Genomic DNA, 19,394 nt, shown 5'->3' on the forward strand with positions numbered 1-19,394 from the left:
GCAGGTCCTTGAGTTTTTCAATTAGCTCTTTTTCAGATATTATGGGGTCTATCGGGTTTTGGTTATCTTTTATGGCAAATTCTAGCTTTGCCAGTTTTTCACATATTTGGTATTGCTCTGGGTTTAGTGTGTTTTTCTGGTATAATTTTTCAAAATGGTTTTCCCATGTGTCTCCATTTTGAATGGCCAATTCGTCGTGTTGTTTTTTGTGTAATGTATTCCAGTTGTCCCAGAAACAATTGGAATCAATGGATTCCTCAATGGAGATGAGTGTATTCTTAATATACTGCTCTTTCTTGGTTCTGAGTGTGTTTTTGTATTGTGTTAGTGCCTGACAATAAGTAAGGCGTAATTCCTCATTTTCTGGTTGTCTGTGTTTTTGGTTTGATATTTTTCTGAGTTTTTTCCTCATGTTCTGGCAATCGGAGTCAAACCATTTTTCGTAGTTTTTTGTTTTGGGTTTGTTCTTGCGAACTTTCAAGTTTGGCATTGATGCCAAATTATCAAAAATATTATTTAGGTTATTCACTGCCCGGTTTACGCCTTCTTTATTGTGTGTGTATGTATTTTCCATAAAGGTGTCCAAGAGAGCTTGAGTTGTTTGGTTGCTAATTGCTTTCTGGAATTTTTCCGTGCTGTTTTTGGCCCATCTGTAAGATTTTTTAATGTTGTACAGTTTACTGGGTTGTGTTTCTGTGTTGGTTGTTTCTGTCCTTTCTAGATATGCAGTAATTTGACTGTGGTCTGACAGTGTTGTTTGTGGTTTGACTGTGAATGTTCTGAAAGAGGATGGGTCTAGATCTGTAATCATATAGTCTACGGTGCTGAAGCCAAGAGGTGAGCAATAGGTGGATCTTCCTAGGAGGTCTCCCAATAACCTACCATTGACAATGTACAGACCCAGGCTTCGACAGAGCTGCAGGAGCTGTTTTCCGTTAGCATTTGTCTGTCGCAGTTATGCCTGTGTGGATGGGAAGGGAGATCAAAGTGGTTATTCCCAAATATGTAATTATTCCCGTGATTATTGGTGAAGTCTGGTTCTTCTCCCGTTCTTGAGTTGAGGTCCCCACATATCAACACATTTCCCTTGGCCTGGAATTGGATAATCTCCCTCTCTATGTTGGAGAAGGTGTCCTCTTTGAAGTACGGGGATTCTGTCGGGGGGATATAGAGTGTGCAAATGAAAACATCTTTCATGCTAGAGATGATGCCCCTCTTAATTTTGAGCCATAAGTGGTTTTCGCCCTTTTCCACAAATTCAATGCAACTCCTAAGCTCTGCTTTAATCCAAATCAGTATGCCTCCAGATTCTCTGCCCTGGGTTACTCCTGGCAATTTATTGGAGGGGACCACCAGCTCTGTGTACCCAATGGGACAGCCAGTGTGCCCTTCTCCTCTGCACCAGGTTTCCTGTAAAAAGATAATATCTAGATCTTTAATCTCATCTAGGAACTCTGGGGTCCCACTCTTCATGCCAAGCATAGAAGAGCATAGACCTTGGATATTCCAGGTCTGTATCCCGTTGGTCTTTGGTGATCGGGGGGGGGGATCTTTTTGGGATCTGGGTGTGGACCCGGTTAAAAGCGACGTCCTTCAGGTCCTTCGCAAAGACCGACATTCGGTTCCTGTGGATATGGACTTGGCCGTAAAGACATTCCACATCGAGGGTGGGGTGTTGGGCCAGGTGCACGTTATGTTTTAATTCACAGTCTCTTGCTATGCTTGCATTTATCTCGTGGATTATTTTGTTGTTGAAGTTTCTTCTCGGCAATAGTGTGGAAACCGTGATTCTAGTGTTTGGGAAGGTGTCGCTTGCCTTCTTGATCACTGATCCGAGCGATGTTGCTACCCTTTCCTGCTGGGCCCTTAGGTCATTTGTGCTGGTGTGTATTATTATGTGTTGGGGGGAGCCTAATTGGGTTTTGTTCAGCCATTCTAGGGCTCTGTCTGTTGTTGGGCACCATAGCTTTTCTACTTTATGTCTAGGGAAGAGCCTTTTCTCCCATAGGTATTTCCCATTTGAGTCTATGAGTATTACGATGTCAGCCTTGTTGGTGTTTACTGGTTTGTGGCTAACACAGCCTCACACATACATATACATGCACAAAAACACACACACCTCACACATGACACACACACACACATGGACACCAACAGATGCTGACACATACACACACTTCCATCTCCTCAACATCTTTCAGAAACTCAGGAAGAATTCCAGAATAGGAATATTCAGTGCTTTATCCTCTTCATTCATTTGAAGAAAACAAGTGACAATCGCACAGATTGTCTGCCTAGTTCACCGAGGCTAGTCTGTAATATGAAGAAGAGCACGTGGAATTGCTAATGACAAATTGTCTGGAACCTTAAAACCTATAGACCCACAGACAAGCAATCACCCAGAAACACACAGGTACAGGCACCCACACACACACACATCCAGACACACACACACACACACCCAGAAACACACAGGTACAGGCACCCACACACAGACACATCCAGACACACACACACACACACCCAGACACACACAGGTACAGGCACCCACACACAGATACATCCAGACACAGACACACACACCCAGGTACAGGCACCCACACACAGACACATCCAGACACAGACACACACACCCAGACATGTTAAGTATGTGTATTGTATTGAACAATTAACACAAAGACTTAAACGTATAACTCAAACAGGCCTTTACTGGTTGGAGGTAGGGACTGCACATAGGTCTTTACTTCATGCCCACAGGCGGGAACTGAGGGGGATCAGTACCCACAGTACTATTTATACCCCTATGGCCAGGAGTGGTACTGCGTATCACTACGCCCAACAAGTAGTGCAGTCCTGTCCATAGGTTCAAAGTAGCACACATATTACATACACAACATTCCTCCCTTCCTAGCTTTACAGTCATCTCCCCATTTAACATAACGTAATAACATATATACATATATAACTTCAGGTTTACATAACAGAATAACATAGATACATAGATAACTTCATGTCAAAAACAGATCACAGATTCAGTCTCTGCGGAAAACAGTTCACAGATTCAATCTCTGTGGTGTAGTCGGTTCACGTTGCTAGAGTGACTCATTCAATAGTCCTTCCATGGATTTAACAGTTTGAACTTCCGAACTGAATTGGCTCCGTTCGGAGGGACCACGTGTGTGATCTGGTAGAGGTGATAATGGTTCAGATGGGTCATCTTCTGTTTTTACTTTTCCTTTTCTGCTTCTTGGAGACTCTCTGGGCTCCATTGTCAGCTGCCACAGCTGCCAGCTGCATGCGCAGTTCCTCCTTCTCTTCCTCCTGTTTCCGTCGTAGAGCCAGCTTCTCCCGATGTTCCGTAGACTTTTGGTGCTCCTCCATGATTTCTGCACTTTGGGAGTCGAAGTTACAAGCTGGGCAGGACAGGACATCGTAATATTCGGTGTCGTCCTGAGCTAGACCAGTGAGAGGGTCGTCTATTTCCTCCATACCTAGCTGGACGTTAGCCAGCTCTTGTTCCAAATCCAGACATCTTTCCTGAAGAGACTTCTTCATGTGTACCTCTGCATCCAGCTTTTTCTGGGCTTTCAGCAAGTCGTTTACTAGTGACCTCATTTGTGATTTTAATACTTCAACTTCCTTTGGAGATTGATTGATCGGACTATGCAATCCCTCTACCGGAGCAGCTGTTTCAGCGGTCTGTTGTTCTACGTTGACGTGAGTCAGCGTACTTTTGGCATCCAAGGGCTGCTCTGTTGCAGTCATCTCAGTCTGTGTTGCCACCTCAGCTCTTCCAATAACCTTTGAGAGCTCCGAACCCCTTTCGTTTGAATATTGAAGTTCATGTTCAAGTTTTTCCCATTTCAGAGTCCTGTCCTTCAGCATATGCAGGAGTTGGCTGACCGTTAACTCCTCTGACATCAGACGTTTTGTGTGCTCCTGCTCCATTTTCTCCATCAGCTGCTTCTGTTGTCTTTCCAGATTCTCCAACTCTATATCAAAGAACTCTTTCGTTGCATTCAACTCTTGCTCAAAACGGCGAAGCATTTGTTCTAATTGCTGTTGTAGTTTGAAATGGAGTTGAGTTCGAGCCCGGTGTCCCTCAGAAATGGGCACATCAGTAGACTTGCCAGACTCAGAATCCACAGTTAAACTATGTTGTTGTTGCTCAGTGGAATTCTGTGCTGAAACTTTGTCTTTTGCACCTGAGTTGGGCTTACCATCATCCGTTCCAGAGTCTGGGCCGACTATCTTCACCGAGTTCTCACTCGTTATTGTTTGTAGGAAATGCCAGTCCATATTCATTTTCCTAATCCACTCCCGTCCTAGTAGTGGAGGACCTCCTTCAGATATCACATATAAGTCCATTATTTGACTGTCTTCGCCCTTGTGGGCCACTGCAACCTCTATTTTCCCGATGGGGTACACTCTTTGCCCCGTGTATGTTTTCAATATAATCCCCGTATCCTGTAGGGGAATATGTTGGAATAACTTTCCGTAATCTTTCTTATTTATGACCGTCAATGCCGATCCAGTGTCCAATTCCAGTTTTACTTGGACTCCTTCTATCTGAAGAGTGACCCAAATTGTCTGGAGGTCTGCACCCTTACCAGCGTTGAGTACTCTTAAGCTAGCCAGTTCATTACAGCTTAAGCTAGCCAGTTCATTACTGCTAGCGTCTGAATCGGACTCCTGTTCGGTCACCTTGTGTACCTTTGCGTATTTTCCTTGCGGTGACTTCTTGTTGCTGGTCTTCTTCCCTGACCTGCATACTCTAGCTATATGTCCAAGCCTACCACAAGTTCTACATTCTTGGTTTTTAAACCAACACTGGTTCTGATCATGCGTTGTCTTTCCACAACGATAACATTTGCCAGAACTCACACCCAATTTGTGTGCACTGAGCTCCGGTGACCGTAGCTGCATTACTGCCGTGCCTCTCGCTGCGGCTTCGTGTGCTGCTGCCATAGTGACCGCCTTCTCAAGCGTCAGCTCATTCTCCTCGAGCAGTCGCTTTTGTGTATCCTGTTTAAATAAACCACACACAAATTTGTCTCGTAGTGCATCTGTCAATCCCGTTCCAAACTGGCAATATTTCGCTAATTTACGCAATTCCAGCAAATATTCAGCATTGCTTTCATGCTGTAGCTGCCTTCTGTCGTAAAATTTAAATCGTTCCGCTAGCATCAGCGGCGTGGGGTTTAGATGATCTTTCAGGACAGTAACAATCTCATCGAACGTCTTATCCGCCGGTTCATCTGGTGATAACAGGTGTTTCAATTGCCCGTACGTCTTCGCACCCATTAAATTTAATAATGTTAGAGCTTTATCTTGGTCACGAATTTTATTGGCCTTACAATAATTTTTTACTCTTTCAACATATATGGCCCAATCTTCGAGGTCACTATCAAAGGTGCTAATATTCCCGTGTTTAGGCATTGTAGATTTGCAATTTCTCAGATTTTATTTTCTTTACTTGTTATCAAAGATGGCGGCTTCCCGCTCTTGCCGTCGTCCTCCGCCCACAAAATGGCGGTTTTCCCGCGCTTGGCGGTCTTCACCCGTCCCCCGACGCCGTCTCCCTTCAGCCCTCGAGTGCGGCCCTTATCTTCGCCGTGATCGATAGCCCGCGCTGTGCACCGCGACTCTCGCACCTTGAGCTTCTGCAGCCGCCGCGCCTTTCAGTCCGAGTGCGGCTCTTATCTTTGGTCCCGATCGCTGGCCCGGCTGCGCCCCTCACTTCAAAGCGGCCCGGCCCTTATCTGCCGATCGCTATCGCCCTACCTCTCTCTCTTCCCCAGTCCTGTCTTTACTCCGGTTCACAAGCTGATGGAGGCTTCAGGGTCCTAATGCCTGTCACTTCCAGTCGCTGGAAGCTGTCAGGATTTCTGCTGCCCTTCAGTTTTGAGTGGGGTGTTGAGGATTGAAACCTCTCTTCAACGTCCTGTCTTTGGACGAAGCCGCCTGGAATAACTGCCGCAGGGTAAGAGCCTGACTCGTCGCCAGTGTTAAGTATGTGTATTGTATTGAACAATTAACACAAAGACTTAAACGTATAACTCAAACAGGCCTTTACTGGTTGGAGGTAGGGACTGCACATAGGTCTTTACTTCATGCCCACAGGCGGGAACTGAGGGGGATCAGTACCCACAGTACTATTTATACCCCTATGGCCAGGAGTGGTACTGCGTATCACTACGCCCAACAAGTAGTGCAGTCCTGTCCATAGGTTCAAAGTAGCACACATATTACATACACAACAAGACACACACAGGTACAGGCACCCACACACAGACACATCCAGACACACACAGGTACAGACACCCACACACAGACACACACACACACACACACTGACACACACAGGTACAGGCACCCACACACAGACACATCCAGACACACACAGGTACAGACACCCACACACAGACACACACACACACACACACTGACACACACAGGTACAGGCACCCACACACAGACACATCCAGACATACAGACACACACAGGTTCAGGCACCCACACACAGACATACAAATAAACAGGTGGAATTAAAGAACAGAAAGCTGGATTGTGTTCCACTTGTGATGGATCGATAGCAGAGTGCCCACACAATTTGCCCACACAATGTGCCGTCGATGATTGGTGATTTTGGTTCCAGACACTTCTCGGCCAAAGTGCGGACAGGTTGTCCATCTCGCTGCAGTTGCCTCTGGACCTCGGGAGTTAGTAGAATTTACTTGAAGATCAGTATTTACAGACAGGGCTACACACATTTACATCGTTGCACAGTCAGCAAGCGCTGCTCGTTGCCTGGTCTCGGTGCACTGATCAAAATGTACGGTTTAATTTTACTCTCGTTGTATTAAAATCTGTGACCCCAATAAGGCAACTGGGTGGCACCATTTAAATAATTAAAATACAATTAACGGTTTCATCGCAGACTGTTCAGTGGTTGATATTCCGATGTACACCTAGTTGTCACAACCCTTGTTCAGTTCACAGGAGTGTGCCATTGGCCCAGGCAGGGAAGGAGCCCAGGTCGAACATCAACAGACCCCAGGTGTTCACTGCCAGCGTAATTACAAGGACACCAATCAGGTTAATCATGACTCCGGTTTTTGCCTGTGTGATATCAGAAAGGAGAAAACTATCAGAACTTCTCAGCTGAGAGCAACAAGGTGAGATATTAGTGCAGGAACACCACAGAGTTAGATACAGAGTAAAGCTCCCTCTACACTGTCCCATCAAACACTCGCTCCCAGGGCAGGACAGCACGGGTTAGACACAGAGTAAAGCTCCCTCTACACTGTCCCATCAAACACTCCCAGGGCAGGTACAGCACGTGTTAGATACAGAGTAAAGCTCCCTCTACACTGTCCCATCAAACACTCCCAGGGCAGGTACAGCACGGGTTAGATGCAGACTAAAGCTCCCTCTACACTGTCCCATCAAACACTCCCAGGGCAGGTACAGCACGGGTTAGATACAGAGTAAAGCTCCGTCTACACTGTCCCATCAAACACTCCCAGGGCAGGTACAGCAAGGGTTAGATACAGAGTAAAGCTCCCTCTACACTGTCCCATCAAACACTCCCAGGGCAGGTACAGCACGGGTTAGATACAGATAAAGCTCCCTCTACACTGTCCCATCAAACACTCCCAGGGCAGGTACAGCATGGGTTAGATACAGAGTAAAGCTCCCCCTACACTGCCCCATCAAACACTCCCAGGGCAGGTACAGTACGGGATAGATACAGAGTAAAGCTCCCTCTACACTGTCCCATCAAACACTCCCAGGGCAGGTACAGCACGGGTTAGATACAGAGTAAAGTTCCCTCTACATTTTCCCATCAAACACTCCCAGGACAGGGATAGCACGGGATAGATACAGAGTAAAGCTCCCTCTACACTGTTCCATCAAACACTCCCAGGGCAGGTACAGCACGGGTTAGATACAGAGTAAAGCTCCCTCTACACTGTCCCACCAAACACTCCCAGGGCAGGTACAGCACGGGTTAGATACAGAGTAAAGCTCCCTCTACACTGTCCCATCAAACACACCCAGGGCAGGTACAGCACGGGGTTAGATACAGAGTAAAGCTCCCTCTACACTGTCCCATCAAACACTCCCAGGGCAGGTACAGCACGGGGTTAGATACAGAGTAAAGCTCCCTCTACACTTTCCATCAAACACACCCAGGGCAGGTACAGCACGGGTTAGATACAGAGTAAAGCTCCCTCTACACTGTCCCATCAAACACTCCCAGGGCAGGTACAGCGAAATAGCACCAAGGGATCTTTTACGTCCATATGAGAGTGTAGACGGGGCCTCGGTTCATCTCATCTGAAAGACAGCACCTCTGACAGTGCGGCACTCCCTCAGTACTGCACTGTGAGTCTCAGCCTGGATTCTGTGCTCAAGTCTCTGGAGTGAGGCTTCAACCCACGACCTTCGAACTTAGAGGCGGGAGCGGCACCCACTGATCCATGGCTGACTTCCCAGGGTAGCTCAGGAACACCTACAGCCTGTTTCCGGAATGTGGATTGGAGGCTGTCCTCCCCTCCCTTTCCCCCGATCAGGATTCTGGATGCAGCTTTTACTGGGGCAGCAATCTTCAACCATCGCTGGGTCAAAATCCTGGCACTCCCTCCCTAACAACACTGCGGGAGCACCTTTACCACACGGACTGCAGTGGTTCAAGGCGGCGGCTCACCACCACCTTCTCAAGGGGCGACTAGGTGGACGAGCAATAAACGCTGGCCTTGCTCACGGCGCCCAGATCCCGAAGAATGACTAAAGAAAAATTCTGGGGCACAGAAGCGGGAAAACGCGGTCTCCGTCCCTACTGGTGAGAGGAATCCCGATTCTCCGAACTCACTGGAACGATGAGGAGTATTGCTTTGATTTTTTGAATACCTACTGACGTAAGAAAACTACTAGGCACTTGGTCTAAGCGTTAAACAAGGCTTTAATCAACTATTTTACAACATGGAGGTCTAGTTGTGTCCTTCACTAGTTCCTGTTAAGAATGTCCTGCGCAAGCTGGGCCCGTGCCCGAGTATTTATACTCTCCCTGGACAGCGCCACCTGCAGGCCACTCAGTATTATTTCATAAGTCTTCCTTTCATGAATGACTGACTCATGTCACCTACCATGTCAGACACCTTCAGGTACCCGTAGGAGAAGACAATGGAGTTTGGAGGGGTTGCCACCGGCAACATGAATGCGAATGAAGCGCAGAGGGTGCACGGGAGCATGATGTAGAGCGGGTTGATTTTGATATGCTGGGCCTGCGAATACAAACATAAAATACTCACTGTACTCAGCAAGACCAACGGCAACACTCGGTACCAACAATATCAGGTTGCCAACTCGGGTTGGATGTAATACTGGAGGTTCCATCCTGTATAATAGAATCCTAGACATTTACAGCACAGAAGGAGGCCATTCGGCCCATCATGTCCATGCCAGCCAATAAAGAGCTATCCAGCCTAATCCCACTTTCCAGCACTTGGTCCGTAGCCCTGTAGGTTACGGCATTTGACGTGCATATCGAAGTACTTTTTAAATGTGATGAGGGTTCCTGCCTCTACCACCCTTCCAGGCAGTGAGTTCCAGACCCCCACCACCCTCTGGGTGAAAAAATTTCTCCTCAAATCCCCTCTAATCCTTCTACTAATTACTTTAAATCTATGCCCCCTGGTTATTGACCCCTCGGCTAAGGGAAATAGGTCCTTCCTATCCACTCTATCTCAGCCCCTCATAATTTTATACACCTCAATCAAATCTCCTCTCAGCCTCCTCTGTTCCAAAGAAAACAACTTTCCCCCTCCAACGGCCCCGCCCCCCCCCCCACGCTCTTCCCATTGGTCGCCCGACACGTCTATCCTCGCGTAGCCCCGCCTTCCTACGGCCAATCGGAAGATGTACAGACGCTAATTGTTACCCAAATGGATGATTCTGGACAGTCAGCCAAGCTGCATTTTACTAACTAATACACAAAAGTATTGAAGGAAAATGATTTTTTTTAATGCCCCTTTGATTTTCCTCCTGGGTTTATCCTGGAAATTAATCTTCAATTCCTGGAGACTCCGGAACAATCCTGAAGGGTCGACAACCCCTCAGTATCTCACTGGGCCCTGCATTTACTCACTCAGTCACTGCAGAGCAGTTATATGTAAAAATAAGTCGGATCTATTGCTAATAATCAATGTGTATCGATCATCTCTCTGTGTATTCATGCACCTCAACGCAAGTCTAACCTCTCTGTTTATCGAACTCTCTCACTTGCTCTATCCATAGCTTACTTTCTCTATCCGTTTCTTTTTCATTCTGTGTCTATCACGATCTCCCTTTCTCTTTCTATCAATCTATTGATCGCTATCTCAATTGGGGTGAATTTCCTTGGGGTTCATGCCCCTGCTGTAACCTTGATGGAACCCCCAGGTACGCTCAGGATCAGGGGTTCGGCTGATCTGCTGCCAAAGTCACAACGGTAGAGCACGGAGATTCTCCCTCTGTACCCCACCCTATCTCTCTAACCAATCACTTATCTGTTTATCTATCTATAGATCTGACTGCAACGATCAATACATCTATCTATCTATCTCTATACATCTACCTATCTATATAACTATCCAACTATTTTAAAACTCATCCTTATTTTCAAATCTCTCCATGGCCTCACCCCTCCCCATCTCTAACTTCTTCCAGCCCCACAACCCCCCGAGATCTCTGCTCTCCTCCAATTCTGGCCTCTTGCGTATCCCCGATTCCCATCGCTCCACCATTGGCGGCCATGCATTCAGCTGCCTGGGCCCCGAGCTCTGGAATTCCCTCCCTAAACCTCTCCGCTTCTCTCTCCTCCTTTAAGATTCTCCTTAAAACCGACCTCTTTGACCAAGCTTTTGGTCGCCTGTCCTAATATCTCACGTGGCTCAGTGTCAAGTTTTGTTTGATAATCGCTCCTGTGAAGCGCCTTGGGATGTTTTACTAGGTTAACGCGCTATATAAATGCAAGTTGTTGTTGTAGTATATATCTATCTATTTGACCATCCATCTATCTCCCTGTTTATATGACTGTCTATCTAACTATATAACTAATTCATGAGGAACCTAAGAGGGAATATTATAACTGTGTGCTGGTCGAGTGAGAGATGTGTTCAAGATATAAAGGGTAGACGAGCAGGGGAAAGGTTCAAATCTACATTCTGATGTTTCTGAGAGAGCTTGAGATGGGGGCGAGTGAGGGAATGTGGTCTAGAGTGTGGCAGGCCAAGGCTGATGAGTGAGAGGTGACGACAGAGGAATGTTCTGGACTTTCTCTAGATTCCCTTACTCAAGGAGTTATCAAATTTTGAGAACGCTCCTGTGAAGCACCTTCGGACATTTTACTATGTTAAAGGCGCTATATAAATGCAAGTTGTTGTTGCCAACAGAACTTTATCTCAAAAGATTAAATGGGAGGGTAGAGTCTGTGATACGGGAGAGTGTACCTGGACTGTGGGAGGAGATTAAATGGGTGGGTAGAGTCCGTGATAGGGGAGAGTGTACATGGACTGTGGGAGGAGATTAAATGGGAGGGTAGAGTCTGTGATAGGGGAGAGTGTACATGGGCTGTGGGAGGAGATTAAATGGGTGGGTAGAGTCTGTGGAATTCTCTACCACAGAAGGCAGTTGAGGCCAATTCATTAAATATATTCAAGAAGGAGTTAGATATATTTCTTAAGGCTAAGGGGATCAAGGGGTATGAGGAGAAGGCAGGGACAGGGTACTGAAGTTGGATGATCAGCCATGATCTCATTGAATGGCGGAGCAGGCTCGAGGAGCCGAATGGCCTACTCCTGCTACTATCTTCTATGTTTCTATGACTCTACCCACCCATTTAATCTCCTCCCACAGCCCATGGACACTCTCCCCTATACGGACTCTACCCACCCATTTAATCTCCTCCCACAGTCCATGTACACTCTCCCCTATCACGGACTCTACCCACCCATTTAATCTCCTCCCACAGCACACGGACACTCTCCCCTATCACGGACTCTACCCACCCATTTAATCTCCTTCCACAGTCCATGTACACTCTCCCCTATCACAGACTATACCTATCCATTTAATCTCCTCCCACAGTCCATGTACACTCTCCCCTATCACAGACTCTACCCACCCATTTAATCTCCTCCCACAGTCCATGTACACTCTCCCCTATCACAGACTATACCCACCCATTTAATCCCCTCCCACAGTCCATGTACACTCTCCCCTATCACGGACTCTACCCACCCATTTAATCTCCTCCCACAGTCCATGTACACTCTCCCCTATCACGGACTCTACCCATCTCTGTCCTAAATGGCTTACCCCTTATCCTTAGACTGTGACCCCTGGTTCTGGAGTCCCCGGCCATCAGGAACATCCTTCCTGCATCTAGTCTGTCTAGTCCTGTTAGAATTTTATAAGTTTCAATGAGATCCCCTCTCATTCTTCTAAACTCCAGCAAGTATAAGCCCAATCGACCCAATCTCTCCTCATACGTCATTCCTGCCATCCCAGGTATCAGTCTGGTGAATCTTCGCTGCACTCCCTCCATGGCAAGAACATCCTTCCTCAGATAAGGCGACCAAAACTGTACACAATACTCAAGGTGTGGTCTCACCAAGGCCCTGTACAACTGCAACAAGACATCCTTGTTCCTGTATTCAAACCCTCTCGCTACGAAGGCCAACATACCATTTGCCTTCTTAACCGCCTGCTGCACCTGCGTGCTTACCTTCAGCGACTGGTGCACAAGGACACCCAGGTCTCGTTGCACTTCCCCTTCTCCCAATCTATTGCCGTTCAGATAATAATCTGCCTTCCTGTTTTTGCCACCAAAGTGGATAACCTCGCATTAATCCACATTATACAGCATCTGCCATGCTTCTGCCCAATCACCCAACCTGTCCAAATCATACTGGAGTTTCTTGGCATCCTCCTCACAGCACACACACCCACCCAGCTTTGTGTTGTCTGCAAACTTGGAGATATTACATCTACTTCTCTCGTCTAGATCATTTATATATTTTGTGAATAGCTGGGGTCCCAGGACCGATCCCTGCGGTACCCCACTAGTCACTGCCTGCCACTCGGAAAAAGCCGTTTATTCCAACTCTTTGCTTCCTGTCTGCCAACCAGTTCTTTATCCAAGTCAGTACCTTGCCCCCAATCCCATGTGCCTTAACTTTACATGCTAATCTCTTATGCGGGACCTTATCGAAAGCCGTCTGAAAGTCCAAATACGCCACATCCACTGGTTCTCCCTTATCTATTCTACCAGTTACTTCCTCAAAAAATTCCAGTAGATTAGTCAAGCACGATTTACCTTTTGTAAGTCCATGTTGACTTTGTCCGATCCTGTCACTGTTTTCCAAGTGCTCTGCTATTACATCTTTTATAATGGACTCTAGCATTTTCCCCACTACCGATATTAGGCTTACCGGTCTATAATTCCCCATTTTCTCTCTACCACCTTTTTTGAATAGTGGGGTAACATTAGCTACCCTCCAATCCATGGGAACTGTTCCAGAGTCTATCGAATTTTGGAAGATGACCGGCAATGCATCTACTATTTCTAGGGCCACTTCCTTAAGTACCCTAGGATGTAGATTATTAGGCCCTGGGGATTTATCGGCCTTCAATCCCATCAATTTCCCTAACACCATTTCCCTACAAATACTGATTTCTTTCAGTTCCTCCCTCTCATTAGACCCTATGTTCCCCGACATCTCTGGGAGGTTATTTGTGTCCTCCTTTGTGAAGGCAGAACCAAAGTATGTATTTAATTGGTCAGCCATTTCTTTGTTCCCCATTATAAATTCCCCTGATTCTGACTGCAAGGGACCTACGCTTGACTTCACCAATCTTTTTCTCTTCACATATCGATAGAAGCTTTTACACTCAGTTTTTATGTTCCCTGAAAGCTTACTCTCATACTCTATTTCCTGCTCTTAATTAATCCCTTTGTGCTCCTTTGCTGAATCCTAAACTGCTCCCAATCCTCAGGTTTACTGCTTTTTCTGGCCAATTTATATGTCCTCTCCTTGGATCTTATGCTATCCCTAATTTCCCTTGTTAGCCACGGTTGAGTCACCTTTTTTGTTTTATATTTATGCCAAACAGGGATGAACAAATTCTGTAGTTCATCCATGCGATCTTTGAATGTTTGCCATTGCCTATCCACCATCAACCCTTTGAGTAACATTCCCCAATCAATCCTACCCAACTCGCGCCTCATACCATGGTAGTTTTCTTTATTTAAATTCAGGACCCTAGTCTCTGAGTCAACTACTTCACTCTCCATCTTAATGAAGAATTCTATCATATTATGATCGCTCCGACCCAAGGGGCCTCGCACAACAAGATTGCTAATTAATCCTTTCTCATTACATAATACCCAGTCTAAGATGGCTTGATCTCTAGTTGGTTCCTCAACATATTGGTCCAGGAAACCATCCCGTATACACTCCAGGAATTCCTCCTTCACAGTATTGTTACTAATTTGGTTAGCCCAATCTATATGTAGATTAAAGTCACCCATGATAACTGCTGTGCCCTTATTGCACGTGTCTCTAATTTCCCGTTTAATGCCATCCCCAACCTCCGCATTACTGTTTGGAGGTCTGTATACCACTCCCACTAACGTTTTCTGCCCCTTGGTATTTCTCAGTTCTACCCATACAGATTCCACATCATCAGAGCTAATATCCTTCCTTACTATTGTGTTAATCCCCTCTTTAACCAGCAATGCTACCCCACCTCCTTTTCCTTTTTGCCTATCTTTCCTGAATATTGAATACCCTTGGATGTTGAGTTCCCAGCCTTGGTCACCCTGGAGCCATGTTTCCGTTATCCCAATCATATCATATCCATTTACCTCTACTTGCGCAGCTAATTCATCCACCTTATTACGAATGCTCCTCGCATTAAGACACAAGGCATTCAGGCTTTTTTTTTAACACTCTTACACCTTTTAGAATTATTATTTACTGTGGCCATGTTTGATTTAAACCCTTGATTTCTCTGACTGCCACCTTTGTTTTTCTCCTTCCTGTCTTTTGCTTCTATCCTTGTTTCCCTTTCCTCTGTCTCCCTGCTCAGGTTCCCAAACCCCTGCCATTTTAGTTTAAACCCTCCCCCAGAGCACTAGCAAACACTCCCCCTAGGACATCGGTCCCTGTCCTGCCCAGGGGCAAACCATCCGGTTTGTACTGGTCCCACCTCCCCCAGAACCGGTTCCAATGTCCCAGGAATTTGAATCCCTCCCCCTTGCACCATTCCTCTAGCCATGCATTCATCTGAAATATCCTTCTATTTCTACTCTGACTAGCACGTGGCACTGGTAGCAATCCTGAGATTACTACCTTTGAGGTCCTATTTTTTAATTTACCTCCTAACTCCCTATATTCAGCTTTTAGGACCTCATCCCATTTTTTACCAAAATCGTTGGTACCTATATGCACCACGACAACTGGCTGTTCACCCTCCCCTTCCAAAATTTTCTGCAGCCTTTCTGAGACATCCTTGACGCTTGCACCAGGGAGACAACATACCACCCTGGAGTCACGTTTGCGGCCACAGAAATGCCTATCTATTCCCCTTACAATAGAATCCCCTATTAATATAGCGCTCCCATTCTTTTTCCTCCCATCCTGTGCAGCAGAACCACCCACAGTGCCAAGAAGTTGGCTGCTGCTGCCTTCCTCTGATAAGCCATCCTCCCCAACAATATCCAAAATGGTATATCTGTTTGAGAGGGGGATGGTCACAGGGGACCCCTGCACTACCTGCCTGCACCTACTACTCTGCCTGGTGGTCACCCATTCTCTTCCTGCCTGTGCAGCCTTTACCTGCGGTGTGACCAACTCCCTAAACGTGTTATCCACGACGTCCTCAGCATCGCGAATGCTCCAGTATGTATCCACTCGCAGCTCCAGCGCCGTAATGCGGTTTGTCAGTAGCTGCAGCTGGATACACTTCCCGCACACATTGTCGTCAGGGACACAGGAAGTGTCCTGATTTCCCACATAGTGCAGGAGGAGCATACCACGGGGCCGAGCTGTGCTGCCATGACATACCCTTTAATTAATTTAAATTAAATTAAATCAAATCAATACCACCAATTACACTACAATTAAATGATATACTGAAGGGCCCTTGTTTACCAGCAGTCCCCGCTACACCACAGACACCCTATAAACTATACACCACAAGTTTGGAAAAAAGGAGAAAGAGAGAAATACACACCAACCAATCACTTACCTGCTTTCTGGTGACGTCACACTTCAATTCCTTTTTACTTCTCTCTCTCCCTCCCTCTGAGCTCGGAGATTGATAAACCTACCTGCTCCTCGCCTCTTTATATCACCGCTGCCGCCTCGCTCCACATAGGTGTCGCTGTGGGGCCTACCTGCTCCTCGGGCTCGCTCTTTATATCACCGCTGCTGCCTCGCTCCTCACAGGTCCGCCGCCACTGCTGTGGGGCCTACCTGCTCCTCGGGCTCGCTCTTTATATCACCGCCGCTGCCTTGCTCCTCACAGGTCCGCCGCTGCTGTGGGGCCTACCTGCTCCTCGCCTCTTTATATCACCGCCGCTGCCTCATTCCACACAGCTCCGCCGCTGCTGTGGGGCCTACCTGCTCCTCGCCTCTTTATATCACCGCCGCTGCCTCATTCCACACAGGTCCGCCGCTGCTGTGGGGCCTACCTGCTCCTCGCCTCTTTATATCACCGCCGCTGCATCGCTCCACACTGGTCCGCCGCCGCTGCTGCTCAGTCTGTGATAGGGGAGAGTGCACATGGGCTGTGGGAGGAGATTCAATGGGTGGGTAGAGTCTGTGATAGGGGAGAGTGTCCATGGGCTGTGGGAAGAGATTCAATGGGTGGGTAGAGTCTGTGATAGGGGAGAGTGTCCATGGGCTGTGGGAGGAGATTCAATGGGTGGGTAGAGTCCATGATAGGGGAGAGTGTCCATGGGCTGTGGGAGGAGATTCAATGGGTTGGTAGAGTCCGTGATAGGGGAGAGTGTACACGGGCTGTGGGAGGAGATTCAATGGGTGGGGAGAGTCCGTGATAGGGGAGAGTGTCCATGGACTGTGGGAGGAGATTCAATGTGTGGGTAGAGTCTGTGATAGGGGAGAGTGTACATGGGCTGTGGGAGGAGATTAAATGGGTGGGTAGAGTCTGTGATAGGGGAGAGTGTACATGGGCTGTGGGAGGAGTCTCAATGGGTGGGGAGAGTCCGTGATAGGGGAGAGTGTCCATGGACTGTGGGAGGAGATTCAATGTGTGGGTAGAGTCTGTGATAGGGGAGAGTGTACACGGGCTGTGGGAGGAGATTCAGTGGGTGGGTAGAGTCTGTGATAGGGGAGAGTGTCCATGGGCAGTGGGAGAAGATTCAATGGGTGGGTAGGGTCCGTGATAGGCGAGAGTGTACACGGGCTGTGTGAGGAGATTAAATGGGCAGGTAGAGTCCGTGATAGGGGAGAGTGTCCATGGGTTGTGGGAGGAGACTCAATGGGTTGGTAGAGTCCGTGATAGGGGAGAGTGTACACGGGCTGTGGGAGGAGATTCAATGGGCAGGTAGAGTCCGTGATAGGGAAGAGTGTCCATGGGTTGTGGGAGGAGACTCAATGGGTTGGTAGAGTCCGTGATAGGGGAGAGTGTACACGGGCTGTGGGAGGAGATTCAATGGGTGGGGAGAGTCCGTGATAGGGGAGAGTGTCCATGGGCTGTGGGAGGAGATTCAATGTGTGGGTAGAGTCTGTGATAGGGGAGAGAGTACATGGGCTGTGGGAGGAGATTCAATAGGTGGGTAGAGTCTGTGATAGGGGAGAGTGTAGATGGGCTGTGGGAAGAGACTCAATGGTTTGGTAGAGTCCGTGATAGGGGAGAGTGTACACGGGCTGTGTGAGGAGATTAAATGGGTGGGTAGAGTCCGTGATAGGGGAGTGCCTTATTCTGTGCCTTATCTTCTTACGATGGACAGAAATAGAGATAGATGGATAGACAGCTAAACACATACAGGCAGGGGAGGGTGGTGATATCCCTGTTAGAAGCACATTGATAATTAACGTGACAACACTGAGCTTTAGAAGACTCACCATCGCAGCCAGTATCGGGAGGAAGAGCGACGTTGTGGCCACATTGCTGGCACATTCCGTGAAGGTGGCAATCAACAGGCAAAGAAGGATGACGATGGCCGATGGCGGGATGGCCTGCAGTGGGATGAGTTGTTTCCCAAGCCAGGATGAAAGACCAGACGCCTAGATGGGAAAACAAAATCTTGAATTGTAAACCCATCACCCCCTTCAGATCCCCAAGTGTGTGTCTCCAATAGTAACAGACCGGGTTACCTCACTGCCTTTAGCCAGAGCGAAACCCCCTCCCAACAGGATCACGACATTCCAGGGCAGCTTCTGTTGAACGACTTTCCAGTTCAGCAGGGCTGGAGCAGGCCCATACTTGCATTTGTTACCTGGGGGGACAAAATATTGGTCAGTAGTTGCAGTGGGGACTTATTCTCAGGCCCTACAGCATACAATTCGACTTGCTATGAGCCCCTCCCAGTGTCCCTCCTCCACTGGGCCTCTCAGTGTTCACCGCGGCTCAGTGGGCAGCACCCTCGCATCTGAGTCAGAAGGTTGTGGGTTCAAGTCCCACTCCAGAGACTTGAGCACAAAAATCCAGGCTGACACTCCAGTACAGTACTGAGGGAGCGCCGCACTGTCAGAGGGGCAGTACTGAGGGAGCGCTGCACTGTCGGAGGGGCAGTACTGAGGGAGCGCCGCACTGTCGGAGGGGCAGTACTGAGGGAGCGCCGCACTGTCGGAGGGGCAGTACTGAGGGAGCGCTGCGCTGTCGGAGGGGCAGTACTGAGGGAGCGCAGCATTGTTGGAGGGGCAGTACTGAGGGTGCGTCGCACTGTCGGAGGGGCAGTACTGAGGGAGTGCTGCGTTGTCAGAGGGGCAGTACCGAGGGAGCGCGACACTGAGGGAGTGCGGCACTGTCGGAGGGGCAGTACTGAGGGAGCGCCGCACTGTCGGAGGGTCAGTACTGAGGGAGCGCTGCGCTGTCGGAGGGGCAGTACTGAGGGAGCGCAGCACTGTTGGAGGGGCAGTACTGAGGGAGCGCCGCACTGTCGGAGGGGCAGTACTGAGGGAGTGCTGCGTTGTCAGAGGGGCAGTACCAAGGGAGCGCGACACTGTCGGAGGGGCAGTACTGAGGGAGCGCGGCACTGTTGGAGGGGCAGTACTGAGGGAGCGCGGCACTGTCAGAGGGGCAGTACTGAGGGAGCGCCGCACTGTCAGAGGGGGCAGTACTGAGGGAGCGCCGCACTGTTGGAGGGGCAGTACTGA

At 48.2% G+C, this 19,394-nt stretch overlaps 1 protein-coding gene across 2 annotated transcripts in view; it reads right to left on the reverse strand.

The window, feature by feature from the left end:
- Positions 1 to 6,054: 6,054 nt before the first annotated feature.
- The window catches only part of LOC147102272 (Na(+)/citrate cotransporter-like), a 65,407-nt gene continuing 52,067 nt past the window's right edge, over positions 6,055 to 19,394 (reverse strand). Inside the window, exons 9-12 of one of the 2 annotated variants that reach the window (XM_085964660.1) lie at positions 18,393 to 18,514; positions 18,141 to 18,302; positions 9,153 to 9,290; positions 6,055 to 7,122 (exon numbers count right to left, since the gene is read on the reverse strand). In XM_085964660.1, coding sequence (XP_085820786.1) covers positions 6,997 to 7,122; positions 9,153 to 9,290; positions 18,141 to 18,302; positions 18,393 to 18,514 — 548 coding nt within the window. In that variant the 3' untranslated portion in view covers positions 6,055 to 6,996. Of the gene's footprint in view, positions 7,123 to 9,152; positions 9,291 to 12,282; positions 16,815 to 18,140; positions 18,303 to 18,392; positions 18,515 to 19,394 lie in introns of those variants that run through there. The other variant, XM_085964661.1, reaches the window with a different exon arrangement.

This window comes from Somniosus microcephalus, chromosome 22, assembly GCF_052327205.1.
Source record: "Somniosus microcephalus isolate GS21.2 chromosome 22, FLI_Smic_1.0, whole genome shotgun sequence".
Classification (NCBI taxonomy): Eukaryota; Metazoa; Chordata; class Chondrichthyes; order Squaliformes; family Somniosidae; genus Somniosus; species Somniosus microcephalus.